Below are 20,824 nucleotides of genomic sequence, written 5' to 3'. Positions count from 1 at the left end.
CAACGTTTTGGATGATGGCAGTCCTGACTCCTGGTGGTTACAGGAGTGTGTGTGTGTGTGTGTGTGTGTGTGTGTGTGTGTGTGTTTTGAAACTTGCACATTTAGAAAGATGACTTTGGGGCACCTCGGTGACTCAGATGGTTAAGCAGCCGACTTGATTTCAGGTCATGATCTCACAGTCATAAGATCAAGCCCCGAGTCAGGCTTCATACTCAGCAGGGAGTCTGATTGAAGATTTTCTCCCTCTGGCCAGTTGATGCTCACTTGCTCTCTATCTCAAATAAATAAAATCTTAAAAAAAAAAAAAAAGGTAACTTCTGCATATAAAATATACATCGATAAGCCTAGTTTAAAAAATAAATAGAACACTGGAAACAAATGTCCAACAGGGAAAAAATAAATAAACTGTGACTTGTCTGTATTATACAATGTCTGCAACAGTTAAAAATTAGATGAATATGTTGACTGGAAAGGTTTCATTAAGTATAAAAAGCAACTTTCAAAAGTGTTAATAGTAAGGTCCTATTTATATTAATAAAAATAAGATTCATTTTTTGGAAAGGCACCCAATGTGGGGCTTGAACTCACAACCTTGCAATCAGGAGTCCTTGCTGGGCGCCCTGCAAAATATATATTTCCACATGAGCACATACAAGGATAAACACAGGAAAACATCAAGAAACACACGAGTCTTTTAACAGGACTGCCTCTGGGGAGGAGCCTAGGATAGAAAGGCGCGGGGCAAGGGGGGATTTCTCTTTATGTGTTTATTTTTATAAGGACAGTGTGTTAATGATTCGAATATTTATAATAGGTATGTGAAATATAGATCATATATAATATGTATGTGTGAAAATCAGGCCCAGAGGGAGAGCATGCCTTTTAGAAGTTAACTCAAGTCGCTACCTAGAAGCAGCTTCTCGGCCCCTTGTAGAACCTCTGTCAGGTTCAGCCTACTCGCCTCTACTCCAGCCTCCACTCCGGCCTCCACCATGTCCGTCAGGGTGACCCAGAAGTCCTACAAGGTGTCCACCTCCGGCCCCCGGGCCTTCAGCAGCCGCTCCTACACCAGCGGGCCTGGCTCCCGCATCAGCTCGTCCGCCTTCTCCCGGGTGGGCGGCAGCTTCCGGGGGGGCCTGAACAGCAGCATGAGTGTGGTCGGGGGCTACGGCGGCGGGGCCGGGGGTATGGGGTGCATCACGGCCGTCTCAGTGAACCAGAGCCTGCTGAGCCCCCTTAAGCTGGAAGTGGATCCCAACATCCAAGCTGTGCGCACCCAGGAGAAGGAGCAGATCAAGACCCTCAACAACAAATTTGCCTCGTTCATCGACAAGGTGAGGCACCTGGAGCAGCAGAACAAAGTTCTGGAGACCAAGTGGAGCCTCCTACAGCAGCAGAAGACTGCGCGGAGCAACATAGACAACATGTTCGAGAGCTACATCAGCAACCTCCAGCGGCAGCTGGACACCCTGGGCCAGGAGAAGCTGAAGCTGGAGGTGGAGCTTGGCAACATGCAGGGGCTGGTGGAGGACTTCAAGAATAAATATGAGGAGGAGATCAAAGAGCGTGCAGACATGGAGAATGAATTTGTCCTCATCAAGAAGGATGTGGACGAAGCTTACATGAACAAGGTAGAACTCGAGTCCCGCCTGGAAGGGCTGACCGACGAGATCAACTTCTTAAGGCAGCTGTATGAAGAGGAGATCCGTGAGCTGCAGTCCCAGATCTCGGACACGCCTGTGGTCCTATCCATGGACAACAGCCGCTCCCTGGACCTGGACGGCATCATCTCCGAGGTCAAGGCCCAGTATGAGGACATCGCCAACTGTAGCCGGGCTGAGGCTGAGACCATGTACCAGATCAAGTACGAGGAGCTGCAGACATTGGCTGGGAAGCACGGGGATGACCTCCGTCGCACGAAGACGGAGATTTCTGAGATGAATCGGAGCATCAGCCGACTCCAGGCTGAGATTGAGGCCCTCAAAAACCAGAGGGCTGCCCTGGAGGCTGCCATTGCCGATGCTGAGCAGCGCAGGGAGCTGGCCATTAAGGATGCCAATGGCAAGGTGGCCGAGCTGGAGGCCGCCCTGCAGCGAGCCAAGCAGGACATGGCCCGTCAGCTGCGCGAGTACCAGGAGCTCATGAATGTCAAGTTGGCCCTGGACATTGAGATTGCCACCTACCGCAAGCTGCTGGAGGGCGAGGAGAGCCGGCTGGAGTCTGGGATGCAGAACATGAGTATCCATACTAAGACCACCAACGGCTTCTCAGGTGGCCTGAGCTCGACCTATGGGGCCCTCCCAAGCCCTAGCCTCAACTATGGCCTGAGCTCCTTTCAGTCCAGCTTTGGCCCCTCCGGGTCCTTCAGCCGTGGCAGCTCCTCCAAGGCTGTGGTGGTGAAGAAGATTGAGACCCGTGATGGGAAGCTGGTGTCCGAGTCGTCTGATGTCCTGTCCAAGTGAACAACCACTGGGGTCCCACCCAGCCTCCCTGCTCTCATGGCTGCCATAGAGCCTTTGGGAGAAGGAGCTGTGCAGGGAAGCATTGGGAACAGGAGACTCACCTAAGACTCACTCAGCCCCAGTCCTCAGCCTGTCCCTGCCCCTGGGGGCGGTTCTGCTGCCCTGGGTACCCCTTCTTGTCCATGCCTCCAACTAAAAGCCAATTCGAGTGTCTTGTCCCAAATAAAGTCTCAGCCGGCTCTGTCCATCCAAAAAAAAAAAAAAAGAAGTTAACTGAAGTCCACTCCAAAGATACAGAATACTCCAGTTCGACCCTCTGGGTACTAGTGTTAGAAAACACCTTCAATCCTTGGGGCGCCTGGGTGGCTCGGTGGATTGAGCCGCTGCCTTCAGCTCGGGTCATGATCCCAGGGTCCTGGGATCGAGCCCGGGCTCTCTGCTCTGTGGGAAGCCTGCTTCCTCCTCTCTCTCTGCCTGCCTCTCGCCAACTTCTGATCTCTGTCTGTCAAATAAATAAATAAAATAAATCTTTAAAAAAAAAAAAGAAAAGAAAACACCTTCAATCCTGCCAGCAGGGAAGAACATTTGCTAAATGTTTGAGAAAGTAAGCTTGAACGGTAATTTCCTACCGTAATTAGGGAAGTAAGAGATGTATATTTCAAAGCCGATAAAACCAAGGTGGGTTCTTCACTGTGTCACAGTGGACCTGTGGCTAGAACTCAAGTCCACTTTTGCTAATGTTCTTGGCCCCACAACATTGCTTTTGTCAAGTCTCCTGCCCTTGGATGAAGAGTCTTGGAGAGGAGAGTGAGTGTGCCCTTCCCCTGCTGTGTGCTGTGCTGGGCGCGGGCCAGCCTTGCGCTGAACTCGGGCAAGTGGACCTTCAGCTTCTGGAGGTAGGGAGTCATTATTCACCAAGCCTTTATATCCTATTCGAAAATAAAATTCTTAATCACCTTCAGACAGCATTGTCAAATGAAACCTTAACGCGCCAGTCATTGCTGAGATCACGTTCTACTAACCACCTACACAGAGACTCACCTGTAAGCCCACAAACCCTACTCTACAGGCTTAGTGTGCTGAAATGAAAGGACAATGGCCTCTGGATGTCAAGTGTCGTGCAGTTGCAGATGGATACCAAGTAATCAACCAAGAAAGGACAAAAAAGGAAAATGGGATTATTTCAGGTCACATTAAAACAAAACAGGGGCGCCTGGCTCGCTCAGTCAGTTAACCATCTGCCTTCTGGCTGAGGTCATGATCCCAGGGTCCTGGGATCGAGCCCCACATCGGGCTTCTTGCTTGCAGGAAGCCTGCTTCTCCCTCTCCTACTCCCCCTGCTTGTATTCCCTGACTCGCTGTCTCTCTCTCTGTCAAATAAATAAATAAAAATTAAAAACAAAACACTATCAGTTGGGGTGCCCGGCTGCTCTTAATCTCGGGGTGATTTCAAGCCCCATGTTGGGGGTAGAGATTACTTAATAAATAAATATGCCCTCAGTTGGGCCAGGTTGGTTGATTTCCTTATGAAAAAATGGAGTATGTCAATTGGCAAGGGCATCATGTATGTTAGAAAGGTCTGAGTCAGCATGTTAGAACTTGGTTCCACATTCTCCATCACACCTAGTACTTCCTTTTGCCAGGTCTCTGTAGGCAGTTGCTGTCACCAGTAATTTGGGGTGGAGAAATTTGTTGGTGGCTGCAGAGAGGCTGGTCAGCAGACAAGAGAGTGTCTGTACTAGATGAGAGGTTGGCAAGGATGAACCGTAGTATCCTTTCTGGTTTTAAGATTCTATGACTCTAAGCCATGGGCCTGGCCGGACATGACTGTCTGTTCTCCCCATATCCCAAGACTGGAGAGGGGTTTGCTTTACTCTTAATCACTTGCAGCTTCTGTACCTGGCACAGACCCAGCTACAACACACATGCTGAGTTGTACTTGTAAGCATCCCGCTGTGGACAGGCTAAAAGGCACTAGACAGGCGTGTGTGTTCTGGGGGAAGACCATTCACTCGGTGGCTCCCCAGCATCACCTGCCCCCTGCTGCAGGCCCACCTGCTTCTACACGCGCTCTTGCCTGCCCCCGGAAATCCTAGTCTGTTACCTGGTTCTTACCCAGCTACCTCCTACTAAAGGCTCTTTTGGTGATAAGAAGGTGAAGGCCACTTACATCTGCTCAAAGGCAGAAAGGACAGCCCTCCCAGGGACTGGCCCTTCTTCCCTTCCTCTCTCAGAGGCCACATGGTCCTTGCTGATGGCCTGCCTCTGTGCATCTACTCCCTCCTGTTGTCTGCAGGTTGGCTTCCCCGGCTTCTCAAGGTCTGTCCCCTTCAGCATGTGTTTGGTCTGTCTTAACACAGTGCCACCTCTGGCATCAGTTTGACATGACTTTCCACCTCAGCTTCTCTCACAGCTGACTGACTCTAATTCTGGGTCCTGTCTCCAGATATCCCAGAAAAACCTGATGGCTGCTTTTTGGTCAGGCATCCATCCCTAATCTGATCAGTGGGGAGAAGCATGAATGGCAGCCATCAGCCATTGTTGCAGGGGCAGAGGGTTCCAACGGAAGGGCTGATGTTTAGCTGAGCACTCCAGAAAGCAACCACAGCATCCTCCACGGGGTCAGTTCCTTACCAATGCACATTTGAGACTCTAAGAACCCAGCGGTCATCGTTTCATTGTTACTTTTTTTTTTTTAAGATTTTATTTATTCATTAGAGCACAAGAGACAGCAAGCATGAACTGGGGAGGAGGGGAAGGGGCAGAGGGAGAGGGAGAAGCAGACTCCCCACTGAGCAGGGAGCCCAACATGGGGTTTGGTGCCAGGACCCCCGGATCACGACCTCAGCTGAAGGCAGATGCTTCACTGACTGAGCCACCCAGGCGCCCCTCATTTTATTTTTGTAAGATTCTGTGCCTTGAGTTCCACAACTGAAATAGAGCACCGGGGAAAAGCCCCACCGAGGGAGTTCAAGGTAATGGTGAAAATCAAAAGGAAAAATCCCTTCCAGTTCTAAAATTCCTAGGATTCCTATGGAAAGATAGAATACTGAACCTATAGAAGAAAAAAACAGCATCCTTATACCCAAACCCAGCTATGCCAAAGTCTCCTCTACTGGGTGTGTAATTAGGGGAAAGGACCCACACTGCAGAGAGAACAACATGAATTTACCATTTTACACATGCTATCAGCCACAATTTAGGAAGGTTTGATCTCCAGTTCTGAGAAAGTTGAGGTGATGCTCGTATGTCCACATTGCTAGTGAGCACCGGAAAAAGCATCTCAATGCCATCGCCATTCTACAGACAGAAATCAAGGCACAGAAAAGTAGATGTTTGCGGTGTCTGCATGACTCAGTGGGTTAAAGGCTCTGCCTTGGGCTCAGGTCCCATGATCCCAGGTTCCTCGGATGGAGCCCCACATCAGGCTCTCTGCTCAGCGGGGAACCTGCTTCCTCCTCTCTCTCGGCCTGCCTCTCTGCCTACCTGTGATCTCTCTGTGTCAAAAAAATAAAATCTTTAAAAAAAAAAAAAAGAAAAGTAAACATTCACACTCCACAGCCTAATAGTGGCTGAGCTGGGGCCAGCATGCACTCACTCCCAGTGCCCCAACCTCTCTTCAGCCCCAGGATTCTCAAACCTACCTAGTCATCAGAGTCAAGGAGATTGGGTGGGTGGGGAGCGTGGTAAAATACAGATTGCTGGAAGCTACCTGGGAGAACTGCAACATATTCCTTGCGAGGGGGACCTAGCTCTATATTTTTATAAAACTCCAAGTTCTTTTTTTTTTTTTTTTTTTAAGATACTATTTATGTGATAGAGAGTATAAGCAGGGGGAGCGGCAGGGAGAGGGAGAAGCAAGCTTGCTTAGCAGGGAGACTGATGCAGGGCTCGATCTCAGGACCATGATCTGAGCTGAAATCAAGAGTTAAGTGCTTAACCCACTGAGCCATCCAGGAGCCTCTGAAGCTCCAAGGTATTTCTGACGACCAACCAGGTCTGGAAACAATGGCACTTGTCAAAATTTTTACCCGCAAAAATAGTGAAAGAGGGTGGTGGTGTTTCCCTGGCTGGGAACAGCGTGTAGGAAGGTTCCAGGCTTTTCCTGGCACACAGTGGTATCTACCCATCACGCATCACGCCCCACAGCCCACCCTCAGAACCCGAGAAGAAGTCCACGCTGACAGTGGGACGAGACACCTCGTGAGGCCTCCCTGCCATCCCCCGAAGCCTGAAAGATGAGGATACGGTTTCCCAACAGGCACTGAAAGGTTAGGTGAGAAGCGTTCGTGAAGTGGCTCAGTGTCTACCACATAGTACATGTTCAATAAACGTTTCTTGTTGATGGTGTTTCCAGAGCTGCGGTCACTGAACGAGAAAAGCAGCCTGCATTTCTCATCTTTCCTCACTAACTCACGGGAGAGGGCCAAAAGCTGTTAACAGGGATGAAAAGCTGAGGACAGAGGAAAACCAGTATTGAATAATGGCAGTTGTTTTTATCAAACAGACCAAATATTAACTCCAGTTTGGGCAAAAACAAAAGTAAATATGGACTGGCTTTAGAGCCCTTGAACTGTTTTAGGACTGTAGGATCAGACCCAAGACCAGGTCTCTCACCCCCCAGGGTCACCAGATCAGGCAAGCGGTGCTGTCCTCCCCCTGCCCAGCCAACCAGCTCTAGATCCCGCACCTCCTGCTGGTTTTCCTGATGAGGTTCCTGTCCTTGGGGTGCATGTCCTGGTGTAAACAATGAGAGGAGGAAGCAAGCACTTGTCACCCCAGTGTGCATAAACTTGCCCTGCACAACGTCAGCCCAGTCCCTTTGGATTTTAAGTCCCTCGGTTTCTTCTCTTCCAGTGTCTGCTCCTGATCTCCTTGCCCTGAGAGGTCTGCCTCCTACAGCCAAGGAGGTAAGAGCACTCAAAACTGTTGGAGAAAATGCCTCTCCATGGCCGCTCCCCGGAAGACAGACACTCAGTTGCACCCTTGAGTCCTACGTGCTTTGGGGTACAGAGTGGTGTAAAGTAGAAGGTGTGGGAACCTCAGAGTTCCGACCGGGTTTGTGCCTTAATTAGCTTTCCTGACCCACAAGACGTAGACTTCTCTGAACCAGTTCAAGACCCTTACCTTGTCAGGGAACAAGGAGTCTGGCCACATTTTTCTTTTGGTACAACAGTTAGTTTATTAGACCTTGAGCCAGCTTGATAGGAGAACTTGTCCTAGATTTCTTCAATGAATAAACCTTATTTTGAAAACAACTATTTGTGACCTTCCATCCTCAGATAACATGAGCTCACAACTCTGTCATTTACCGGAGTGGAGACGACACCCACCTACGCTCTCCTTTTGGGCTTGGAGAGGGTGGGGTGCCACAGCTCATAAAGGCTCCCTTGCCAAGTTAATTGAAATTTGGGCTGAATAGCAATTCTAGCATTCTGGCTAGACACACTGGGGCTGACCTCAGAGCTCGCAATGCTGAGAAATAGCATTAAACAGTTGAGAATGAGCGGTGGGGTCCGCCTGGGGGGCTGTCCTTTTAAGCGTATTTGTCAAGGACCCAACAAAGGAAATTTGGAAGCTCTGGCAAACCTGCAGGGATGTGAGCCAGTTCTCCTGGCCCTGTCCCCTCGCTTGGCTGCAGAGAGACTTACTTGATAGAAGGAGAAAGGAGAGGAGGAAGGGAGGGATGCACTGAGCTGAGAAGTTAGCCACAACGTGAAGGCTTTGGACCACTTGCATGAAGGGAAGTCCGAGGTCTGGCAAAATTTCTTCAGACCCCATTGTCTAGAATTTGAAAGAAATTAGGACCAAAGAAATCAGACAATGGAAGTATTCAAATGAATGATTGCCAAAAACTGCCTCCTACTAATCACACTTCTTCCGCATATCGTGTCTCAACAACGTGAACCACATCCATTCTCAGACTTTGGGGTGACTTGAAGCTCCCCGGGCGGAGGAAGGGAGTCTGATTGGAAGGGGCAGAGGCTCTGCGGCAGGAACGTGGGCTCAGGCGTCAGCTTGTCTGGGGACAACCTCTGTTTCTTTGCATTTTCATTTCTTCTTCCTGACAGAGGGTGAGACCAAAACGCCTGCCTCGCATTGTTTATCGTCAATGTAAAACACTATAATCTGTAAAATAAGACGCAAATGTTATTTTATGCCTGAGGGTCCTCGGAGTTGCAAATGACAGAAACTCAACCTGGCTGAAGCCAAAAAAAAAAAAAAAAAAAAAGGAATGGATCTGCCTGGTGGACCCAAATATAAGGACTAAGAGTGCACCGGTGTGACGCTGTGGCCTGGAGGCCCATTTCTCGAGCTGTCATTCCGCGATGTTCTAATTTATTGAAGGCTCATCAATCAGGAACTAAGCTCCTGCCCTGGAGAACTCCACATTCTGAGACTGACTCCGTCCGACTACTGACTTTACACACCTGCAGACCTCGTTGATGATTATCGTGTCCCTTTTGTCGTCTTTCTCCAGTCTCCAAGCTTTAGGAGCCCCGTGTCCAGCGGTGTTGCTCTGCACCAAGCGGGCTTTAAGGGGACTTGTGAGAATCCTTCTTGCTGATAATTTTGAGTTTCTTCTTTCGAGAAAGGTGCTACAGCAACCACGCAAGGGATGCGGGGGCGCTGGTAAGGCCCCCAGACCCTCGGGAGGGAGTGTGTGGTGGGAACTGCTCGGGAAGCTCAGACGGCCTGGCCTGACCCATCAGTGGGGGTGCAGGAGGCGGGGAGCTGACGGGGAGTGGTGTGCCCTGTGTGGTGGTCGTGTGTCTGCTGCTCCTCTTGCCCAGCTGGATTTGGAATTAGTGTCTGAGTCTCCATCTAGCACAGTGCTTGGCACACAAGAGACACTCGGTACATGCTTGTTAAGGGCATCAATGGATCCAGCCCAGGCTCCTCCCTTTAACAGCTTCATAGGACTTAGGATATGGATGTACCATAATTTTACAGAAATGTTCCCCTACTAACATACGTGCAGGGTGTTCCGGGCTTGGGTTTTGTGTTCTTCTGCTTTACTTTATACACAGAGCTGCCCTGAGCATCCTTGCCCACAGATCCCTGTGCTCTGTGCGACCACATCTGGTTAGGGGGCTCCAGCCTTGAGGGAGCGGCCGGCCTCTCTATGAGGGCCAGGCCGTGGCAGTCTCGGTGTGTCCAGACCTGAAGTCCACGCTGGTCCCATTCCCACTTTGGGAGGTGGTGTGTATGCAGTGTGCAAATCCATGAAAACTCATGAGGAGCCAGGTTTCCATAAACAAGAGGGATCCCCGGCCCTTCGACCCCCTGTGCGCCCACCTTTGTTTCAAATACAATGCAGAGAACTTTCTCTGCCTTTAAAGATTTTTTTTTTCCTGATACCTGAAACAGGTTTATTTCTAATGATTGAGGGTCAGATTTCCACTTTGTAAGTTTTCTTCTCAGAGTGTAAATGTGCTCAAAGTCTTCCTAGTCTTGGTTGCCTATTTCTGTTTTGCTTCAGAATCTTGCTATAGAATCAACCCCTGCATGAAGAAACAGGCCTCTCCCTATTTCAGCCCACTCAACTATGAGCGCTGAGCTCCTTACAGAGATTATACCTACATATAGAGATAAATATTGACATCAAAGCCCCAGGTCTGTGGCTAACATATCAAACAGCACAGAGGACTTAGGATGAAAAACAAAAACAGTACCTATGCCATGTCTACCTCCTTCTTTCCAGTCTCTTTTCATCTAGACTATGACCTTCTTCTAGAGCTTTTTGTTTTCCTGGAGTGAGTGTGTGTTTCAAGATTTTTAAAAATCTTTAAGTAGTCTCCACACCCAACATGGGGCTCAAATTCACAACCCCAAAGTCAAGAATCCCACACTTGGTGCCTGGGTGGCTCAGTCATTAAGCATCTACCTTTGGCTCAGGTCATGATCGAGGCCTTGGGTCCCAGGATCCAGGCTTCTTGCTCAATAGGGAGCTTGCTTTTCCCTGTCCCACTCCCCATGCTTGTGTTCCCTCTCTCCCTATCTCTCTCTGTGTCAAATAAATATATAAAATCTTAAAAAAAAAAAAAAAAAAAAAAAAAGAGTCACACACTCTACTGACTAAGCCAGCGAGGTGTCCCTCCTGTTTAAATATACCTTTTTTCTTCCTCTCTGTTTCTTTATCTAGCCATACCTTAATTTATATATTTATCTAGGCATACCTACATTTGACAGCTGCCCATAGCTCTCTGTACATACACTCAAGTTCTCAATAATGCTAGCAATTCTATAAGAGTTCCTCTTTCCCCTCTGGAAACTTCAGTCATCTTGTTTTAAACTGGATTACAAGTCTGTCATTCTGGGAGTTCTCTTACTACTCTGTTTTGTTTTTGTTTTCTCCTTTCTTTTTGAGGATTACATCCTCAAATAACTTCCTTTTTTTTTTTAAGATTTTATGTGTTTATTTGAGAGAAAGAGAGCATGAGCAGGGGGGAAGGGCAGAGGGAGAGGAAGAAGCAGACTCCCAGCTAAGCAGGGAGCCCGATGTGGGACTCGATCCCAGGACCCTAAGACCATGACCTGAGCCCAAGGCATACACTTAACCAACTGAGCCACCCAGGTACCCTCAAATAACTTCCTAAGAAAAGATATATAGGAAATAGTGTTCTCCATCTGAAATGCCTGAAAAGATCTTTTTTTCTCCTCATAATTCATTGATAATTTGGCTGGGGATAGAATTCCAGGGCGAAATAATCTTTTTCTTCAGAGATACTGAGGCATTGAGCCATTTTATTTTAACATCCAGTATTGCTGGAGAATTCTGCACCCCCTTCCTTGTGGGTGAAGTGTTGGAAGGCACTGTGTATAAGCTCTCTTCACAGACTGCCTGAGTTTCCAACCCGGCTCTGTTGCCATTTGCTGGTTCTGTGACTTCAGTTTCCTTGTCTGTGAAGTAGGAATGATGATAACACCTACTCACCAGGGCTGTTGTTAATGATTCAATGATTTACGAGAACAGTGCTTTGAAGAATTCCTGGTATATACTTCCTGGGACTAATATTAATATTTTTCTTTATTGGAGCTTCTCATTTTTCTTCAGTGTTCTGACATTCTTCTAAGTGTGACCCATGCTAGGACACGTCATCATATCTGATATGTAATTGTGGAAATACTGGAAGTGTCCTAGCTTTTTACATTTCCAGGGCTTAACACTCCATATTACATTCAGTCTGAAGATATCCCTTCATCCCAGGGAAATTATTTGTTATATCTCTTTCAAGATTTCCTCTCCTCCTTTTTCTCTGTTCTTTTTGAGCTACTATCAATCAGAGGTTGGTTCCTAGATTGATTTTTAAGTGTCTAATCTTTTCTTCCAATTTTTCATTTTGCCTTATAATAAACTTTATTCTGGAAAATGGCCCCATATTTATTTTCCAATCCTTCAATTAAGAACATTTAAAATGGGACGCCTGGGTGGCTCAGTTGGTTGGACGACTGCCTTCGGCTCAGGTCATGATCCCGGAGTCCCGGGATCGGGTCCCGCATCAGGCTCCCAGCTCCATGGGGAGTCTGCTTCGCTCTCTGACCTTCTCCTCGCTCATGTTCTCTCTCACTGTCTCTCTCTCAAATAAATAAAATCTTTAAAAAAAAAAAAAAAAGAACATTTAAAATTTTTCTTTTTAAATAAGCTCTAGGTCCAAGACAGGGCTTGAATTCAAAACCCCGAGATCAAGAGTCACATGCTCTACCAACTGAGCCAGCCAGGCACCCCCAATTAAGAAGATTTTAATTAAAATGATTCCATCTCCAAAAGCTCTGGTCTTTGATTTTTTTTTAATTTCATGGCATCATTTATGGATGCTCTACCTTTGTGAATTTCTCTTCTCTGAGGATATTGATTAGGGGCTACTGTTTGTTCTCTTCTGTCCCCTGAATTTTTCCTGGTTTCTGTTTATTGTGAATTATCTCTCTTTTGTGCTGAAGGCTTTCTCGTTGATTCGTGTCTGTTTGTTAGAATTTTTTAAATAAGGGAATTGCATGTTTGATTAGGAGCTCTATGTGTGGCCAGCACTTGTCAACCAACAGACTTTGCTTTGTGGTGAGCAGGTGGGAACCTGGCCACGGTTCTGGGATCCTGAAATGCCACCATGTGGAGGACCTAAATTTGGGACATCACATATTGTCACTGCCCTAATTTTTCCCCAGAGTTTATTCAGTTTTTTAAAGAGAAAAATCCTATGTAATGTCATGTTATGGTTTAGATCAATTGACCAATTGATGGGTCATCTCACAAGTGCCCAGGAAGGTAAATACAATTATCCCTGTATTCCAGAGGAATGAATTGAAACAATTCATTAAAGAGATTAAATAAAGTGCCCCAGGTCACACAGCCAATGAAAAGTGACAGGAGAATTTAAACTCAGGTCTCTCTAACTCCAAAAGCCATATGCTCCAAACCATTATGATAAACTGTCCTAGAAGATCCAATAAAATGGGTACAAAGGCTTCATCCCAACCCCCACAGAAGGACCTTTGTTACTAGTCTTTTTTTTTTTTTCTTTTTTTAAGTAAACTCAACACTCAGCATGGGGGCTTGAACCCACAGCCCGGAGATGAAGAGTCACATGCTCTACTGACTGAGCCAGCAGGGCTCTGTATAGAAACTGTAGGGACTTAGTATTGAAAAGGTCCTTTGCTTTTAGCTTTTATTCAACCCTATTCTTTTTTTTTTTTTTAAGATTTTATTTATTTATTTGACAGCGAGAGAGAGCACAAACAGGAGGAGTGGCAGGCAGATGGACAAGGAGACGTAGGTTTTCCACTTGATGTGGGGCTTGATCCCAGGACTCTGGGATCATGACCTGAGACGAAGGCAGTTGCTTAACCAACTGAGCCACCCAGGGGCCCCACTCAGCCCTATTCTTTGTCCGCAGAAGAAGCAACTGGATTCCCTGGAGCTTTGTTAAAAGCTTGACTTTCTTGACACACATTAAAGCTCTTAGATGACCTTTTCAGGCTCTTTCCCCCTACAGGTCATTGCAAAAGGCATTGCACACAACTATGTTTCTGAAGCCAAGAGACCCTCTGTAGGAACTGTCGCAGCATCTGTATCATGTGACGATCAGTGCCACAGCTACCTGATGCCTGGGCACAGTCTCTGCTTTTGACAGAAATGGTAGCTCTCTGCTGCATGAGTCATTCTCCTCTTAACTTTTTAATGGCATTCAGGGTCACTGTGAGTTGAAACTGTAAGTCCTCAGCCATTCTCCAACTCTGAGGTTGCTTACAACCTCTCTGCTTTAGAGCCCTTATTTAGGGGAGTGGGGGAAAGAATATAAGAATGATTCCAGGTACCATTCAGGAATGGCTAGTGTCAGGTCATACCAAAAAAAGTCTTGGGATTGTTAATCACGAAGCAAAGTGATCCAATAACTCCCCGAATGACTTGAATTATATTAGTATAATGTCTCATTTGCCAGAAAGTCTGAATGCAGAAAGAAATGAGAACGTGCCAGCCAGAAAGTGCAAAACTTCTCCCTAACACATCAGTTTTTATAATTTTTTTTTAATTTATTTGACAGACTGAGATCACAAGTAGGCAGAGAGACAGGCAGAGAGGGAGGAAGGGAAGCAGGCTCCCTGCTGAGCAGAGAGCCCCATGCGGGGGCTCAATCACAGGATGCTGGGATCATGACCTGAGCCGAAGGCAGAGGTTTTAACCCACTGAGCCACCCAGGTCCCCCAGTTTTTATAATTGTGAGGCATCGTGCATATATTGTTAAAGACAGGACACACACATCCCCAGCACACACCTCTTCAGAAACTGTTTTCTGACCTGTGGAAGAGGGAGGCCTTTGTACTCACAGGAAAATAAATTTTCTGATATACAATTAAAAAGTGGTTCAAGTATACATTTTCAATAACATTAAACAAGGTAAAATATACATTTGAAAAGATACTTAAATGTGCTTTTTTTTATGATTCTTATTTATTTGAGAAAGAGAGCACGAGCAGGAGGTGGGGGCAGAGCAAGTGCAGCATAACAAATAGCATGGAGGACATGGGGAGTTAGAGAGGAGAAGGGAGTTGGGGGAAATTGGAAGGGGAGGTGAACCATGAGAGACTAGGGACTCTGAAAAACAATCTGAGGGTTTTGAAGGGGCGGGGGGTGGGAGGTCAGGGTACCAGGTGGTGGGTATTATAGAGGGCACGATTGCATGGAGCACTGGGTGTGGTGCAAAAATAATGAATACTGTTATGCTGAAAATAAATAATAAAAAGAAAGAAAAAAATGTTAAGAACTCATAGAAATCAAACTAAAAAAAAAAAAAAAGAAGAAGAAGGAGGAGCAGGAACTCTATCCCAGGACCCTAAGATCATGACCTGAGCTGAAGGCAAATGCTTAACTGACACAGCCACCCACGTTCCCCTCAAATGTGCATCCAGAAAACAAGTCAAGTGATAGACACCCTCCAAGGGAATCTTGGATGATCTGTACCTCCTTTTTTTTTTTTAATATTTTATTTATTTATTTGACAGAGAGAGATCACAAGTAGGCAGAGAGAGGTGGGGAGGCAGGCTCCCTGCTGAGCAGAGACCCTGATTCGGGGCTTGATCCCAGGATGCTGGGATCGATCCCAGGATCCTGGGATCGTGACCTGAGCCGAAGACAGAGCCTTTAACCCACCAAGCCACCCAGGTGGCCCTGATCTGTACCTCCTGATATTCCCACCCTTAGGTAGTCTGTCCCCTCCCACATTCAATATGGTTGGCCTATGTAACCTATGTAACCATTAGGATGTTGAGGGAACGATGGAGTATGAATTCCAAAGCTAGGTCATAAAAGATATTGTGGTTTCTACCTTTTGTCTGTTGGAGCTCTGACTCTGGGGAAAACCAGCCCCCTGTCAGGGGGATACCCAAATAGCCCTATGATGAGCCATAGGATGAGGAATTGGGGCTTCCTACCACGAATGAGCTTCTTAGAAGTGGATCCTTCAGCCCAGCCAGACTCAGATGATTGCAGACCCAGCAACCCAACATTGGACAACTTCATAAAAGAGGCCCCAAGCTTAAACTACCTAGCTGAGTCACACCCCAATTCTTAACCTATAGAAGCTGCAAGGTAGTAAGTGTGTATTGTTGTTTTAAAGCACTATGTTTGGGTGTTATTTGTAACACAGCAATAAATATTTAATACAGTGAGTCACAGTAAACAAGACTAAGGAGATTCAGAGAGGTATTTGAAAATAAAAGGAATCCCAGTACTTATTCAGAACTTTTAACTTTGAGAACATATGACAAAGTTCTTTTGATTATGCAGAGCTGAGGTCACTCTTTTGCGGACGTACAGTCTCCTGCCATTCATACCTACCTATTCATTAGCCTGTAATTGCACTTTTTCAGGGACTACTGTTGATCACCATCACTTAAGACCCCCTTGGAGGCGGACAGGTTGATAGAGAGGGAAGGGACTTCCTCTCCCTCAGCAGCAAACCACAACAGAAAACAAGGTCCAAGACTTTCTAATCCAGCAGAGGGCCTTAGCCCAGTTCCAGTTCACACCAGTGGACCTAGAGTTACCAGCCCTGCATCACACATCACTTTCCACGAAGGCGATGTTGAAACAGTTGGGCTGTCTTACTGAGTCTTTTGAACTACAACTTGGAGTTTTGTAGGAAGCAAAACTTGAGCGCCCTCTGGTGGTCTTCTAAGGAATTACACCACCCAAACATTACTGGGCCCTTTAAGTACATTGGCTATATAGGAGTTTAATTTAGTGAAGTCCCTTTTCTGTACATATACTTTGGTTGCAGCATCTGGGCAGTGTGATTTCCAAAAATAAAAATTTTACCTACGTACCTTTTTTAAACCTGTCTCCGATATTTTTCATTCTTTTCCTCATGTATATATACCTTAGTGGTGCAACTAATGGGTTATGGTTATTGGTTGTACAAATTTTAATAAAATCATAGCTGTCTCCCCACCCAGTCTAATTCCCCTGACAATTCTTGGAGAAGCGCTTGCAAAGTTTGTTAAATTTTTCTGAAGAGCTAGAACAACAATGACTGACAGCGGCTCTTGTATTTTAATTTGTGTGGGTTCCAGAAGACCCTGGGGCAAGATTTCAGATACTAACTATCGGTTTGCTTACCTTCCCACTCTGCATCCCCACCATGCCATCATTTCACCTGCCTTTGCCTTTCTTTGGGTTAGGCAGGAAAAGGCAGGAATAGAGGAGGCAAAATAGTCACAAAGAAATGAAAGGGTGATAGTAGATCACGAGTTGATCAGTGATGCACATGAACTTTGCACAATGGTACTTAATCTCTTCAGAAAGAATAAACTCATAAAACCTCATGCTGGGCCGCCTGGGTGGCTCAGTGGGTTAAGGCCTCTGCCTTCGGCTCAGGTCATGATCCCAGGATCTTGGGATCATCGAGCCCGCACGGGCTCTCTGCTCAGTGGGGAGCCTGGTTCCGCCACCCCCTCTACGCCCCCCCCACCCCCGCACCTCTGCCTGCCTTTCTGCCTACTTGTTATCTCTGTCAAATAAATAAATAAAACCTTTAAAAAAAAAAAAAAAGAACCTCATGCTAACCATTTTGGCCACCTTAGAATGCTTGCCGCATGAATTAATAACAGAATTAGACTGAACTTAATGTACCTGCAGCATCGTTTCCATTCACTCCCAAGGGAATGTTTGGTGTCTTTCTGCAAAAACCTATTAGAAGCAAAGCTACCTCTCCCCGCTCCCCGGCACTTAGCCATCAAGCATTTCAAAGTAATGAGATGCAGCGGAATCCACGTACTTTTGTACCACCTGCCTTTTATTCTGCATTTTTATTAACCCTTGATGTTGCTAAGCAATGAGCCTCAACGGATGTCTGCTTAGTCCTGGTTCCGAGGGAAAGGTCACCATAGCAAAAACACACTCCTTCTGGGTTCTGACCCGCTGTTTCCTTCCCTGGACCACTCCCCAGGCGGGCACGCGGACACTTCACCGCGCGCAGACCCAGCCGCGCAGCCGGCGCCCCCTCCAGGCGACACCGCCCACGCGCGGCGATCCCGAGAAGCCAGAAGCAAGGCCCTTCCAGGGTGCTGCGAGCCCGCTGGGTGCTGGGCTTCGCCTTCACTCTCCCGAGCTAAGGGGAGCCGCCGCTCGGCTCCCCCAGTCGCTGCCACCGCCATGCCCCGCGCTGTGTCATCCGGAAATGCGGCTTCTCGTCGCAGTGCCCAGAATACGGGACTGGGGGGGAGGAGGAGATGGGTCGTGCCGCTGAGTTGCTGGGGTTTGTTGTTGTATTCGGGCAGTTCGAGCGCATTCTGCTAGGAGAAGGCAGATGGGGAGAGGCTGGAGAGATGGAGGCGCCTCTGGTTAAAAGCCACCGCGCGGAGCGAGCGGCGACCCCCCGGGACTCCTGCCGCGGCCCCGGCCCCGGCGGCCTCGCGCTCCTGGCCGTCGAGGGCGAGGCGAGCCTGGCGCCGAGCCGTCTCAGGTCCCGGGGAAAGCCCGATCCCGCTGGGCACCTGCTCCCGCAGCCGGTCCCTGTGCTCTCCGCGGCGGGTAGAGGTGGCACGGGCCGGGGTCCCGGGGCGGCGAGGGCGGCCGCGCGACGCTCCGGGCCGCGACAGAGGCCGGGGCGGGGGGTGGTGGGTGCGGGTCCTGGGGGTCCGGCTGGGGCGCTGCGGCACTCATGTCTGTCCTCCTCTCTGGGGCCGTGGATGTGCTTCTCAGCAGCGCTCTCTGATTGTTTCCCTAGGATGAGCTGCGGGGGTCCAAACCACTAGTCACTCCAAAGCGTGTCCCTGGCCACTGAATGTTTCCAGAAGACGTGGCGCTGCACCAAAAGCAGACAGGTAAACACCTTTACATATCAGCATTATGATGGTTCTTTCCGCATAAAGGTCTGGAAATGTGCCCCTCCTAGGGGCATGCACCCGTGGGCCAGCAAAGTGTCCTTGGGGCCTTTTACTCTTATTTCAAAAGCCAGAGACTGGGGGAGAACATCCACTTTACAAAATGTGAATGTCAGGCCTTTTCCTGGCCTTTCATCTTTCCAGACAAAATTTCGCTTCATGTCCACACTCTTGTTAGATTTTAAGCCCATCGTCCTTTCTGATCGGAGTTCTTGTTTTCTAATTTATTCAGCAAGTATTTATGAAGTGCCCACTGGAGAGCATTCTAGACACTAAAACTGGGGGGGGGGGGATATATGTCCCTGTTTTCATGGAACTGCCACTCTCATGGGCGTGCAGAGGGGGTGTAGCAGCAGGTAAATGTGTAACGGGTCAGGAGGGGATAATGCCTCCAGCAGGGTTCCTTGTTTATGCAGTTAAATGGCTGGTTAGGAAAGACCTTCCTTTCTGACAGGGCAGTGGAGATGTAGAGAAATGAGTGTAAGCCATGTGGGGATCCAGGGGAAGAGCAGGCAGGAGACCAGGAGTGTGTGGGCCGTGTGAGGGAGAGGGGTGGTGAGATGAAATCACAGGGGGAGGGGACCACATGGGGAGAGGGGAAGCTGTGGGAGGGGGTGACAGACCAGTGATATGTAGGGTCCAAGGTGGTGAAGGCTGGAGGGCTGAGTATCCAACAGATCAGGCCCTGGGTCCAGCCCTCTGCCATGGGTGGAAAGTGACAGTTGGAAGATGACAGCATTTTACCCCCCCCCCCCGCCATTCTCCCCACCCAGCCCCTGTTCACTGTGAAGATGGGACAAGTGATCATTGCCTGAGTGTATTTTGAAGAAAGATCCAGGTTTTATAGGGCCTAAATCTGACACAATTGCAGAGGCCCTATTTAAGGAAATAAACAATTTTTATTTTTTTATTTTATAGGGCCTAAAGCTGATACAATTGCAGAGGCCCTATTTAAGGAAATTATGACTCCAAAGTTATTATAGTGAATATTTTAAGGAGTTCTTACCGTGGGGTTCATGAACACCCCTTCCTACCTCCTATGGGTAAAATCCAGGAGGTATGCACTTGGGTAGAAAAAAAATACATCTTTATTTTCATTAACCTCTAACTGAAAATTAGTATTTTTTTTTCAATTGTAAACGCAGGCAATGCACCACAATGGTAAGAACAATACCTATGACTTTGTCACTGAGGAGGCACATATGATAGTGTTGTACAGGTAGCTGAGAATATCCTTCACACTCATTATTACTTTAATATTTCAGCAGTTATTAGGCCTGCCAGTGAATACTCTTATTTAATGCACTAAAACAAATATGACTGTATTATAAATTTGTTTCTTTAATATTGTGGAAACTGTATTTCAGTGGCCCTATGTAACCATACCTACTTTATACACTTAAGAACATTATTTTTTATTTTTTTTATCATTAATATATTATTTGTTTCAGGGTACAGGTCTGTGATTCATCAGTCTTACATAATTCACAGCACTCACCATAGCACTTACCCTCCCGGTGTCCATCAACCAATCACCGTGTTCCCCCCCACTCCCTCCCCTCCAGCCACCCTCAGTTTGTTTCCTGAGATTAAGAGTCTTTTATTGGGGCGCCTGGGTGGCTCAGTGGGTTAAAGCCTCTGCCTTCAGCTCTGGTCATGATCTCAGGGTCCTAGGATTGAGCCCCGCATCGAGCCCCATATCGGGCTCTCTGCTTAGCAGGGAGTCTGCTTCCCTTCCTCTCTCTCTGCCTGCCTCTCTGCCTACTTGTGATGTCTGTCAAATAAATAAATAAAATCTTTAAAAAAAAAAAAGAGTCTCTTATGGTTTGTCTCCCTCTCTGGTTTCATCTTGTTTCATTTTTTCCTCTCTATCCCCATGATGCTGTCTTGTTTCTTAAATTTCACATATCAGTGAGATCATATGATAATCGTCTTTCTCTGATTGACTTATTTCACTTAGCCTAATACCCTCTAGTTCCATCCATGTCATTGCAAATGGCAATTTCATTTTTTGATGGCTGTGTGTGTGTGTATATATATAAATATATAAATAAATATTTATATTTATATAAATATGTAATATAAATTATATAAATTTATAATATAAATTTATATTATATTTAATATTATAATATTAAATATAAATTTAATAAATTTATAATATAATACAAATTTATAAATAAATATATTATATAAATATTATATATATACATATATATGTATATAAAAAATCTCCCATATCTTCTTTATCCATTCATCTGTCAATGGACATCTAGGGGCTTTCCATAGTTTGGCTATTGTGGACATGGCTGCTATAAACATTGGGGCGCATGTGCCCCTTTACACTACTAAATTTGTATCTTTAGGGTAAATACCTAGTAGAGCAATTGCTGGGTCATAGGGTAGCTCTATTTTCAACTTTTTGAGGAACCTCCATGCTGCTTTCCAGAGTGGTTGCACCAACTTACATTCCCACCAACAGT

At 46.9% G+C, this 20,824-nt stretch overlaps 1 protein-coding gene across 1 annotated transcript; it reads left to right on the top strand.

Annotated features, from left to right (window-relative positions):
- The first annotated feature begins 890 nt into the window (after positions 1-890).
- Positions 891-2,686, top strand: LOC122907102 (keratin, type II cytoskeletal 8-like). Its single transcript, XM_044249760.1, has one exon. It carries the CDS (start codon positions 993-995, stop codon positions 2,460-2,462), a length of 1,470 nt encoding a protein of 489 aa, XP_044105695.1. The 5' UTR covers positions 891-992; the 3' UTR covers positions 2,463-2,686.
- Positions 2,687-20,824: the final 18,138 nt, after the last annotated feature.

This window comes from Neovison vison, chromosome 5, assembly GCF_020171115.1.
Source record: "Neovison vison isolate M4711 chromosome 5, ASM_NN_V1, whole genome shotgun sequence".
NCBI lineage: Eukaryota > Metazoa > Chordata > Mammalia > Carnivora > Mustelidae > Neogale > Neogale vison.
This window is presented reverse-complemented; position numbering and strand designations above follow the sequence as displayed.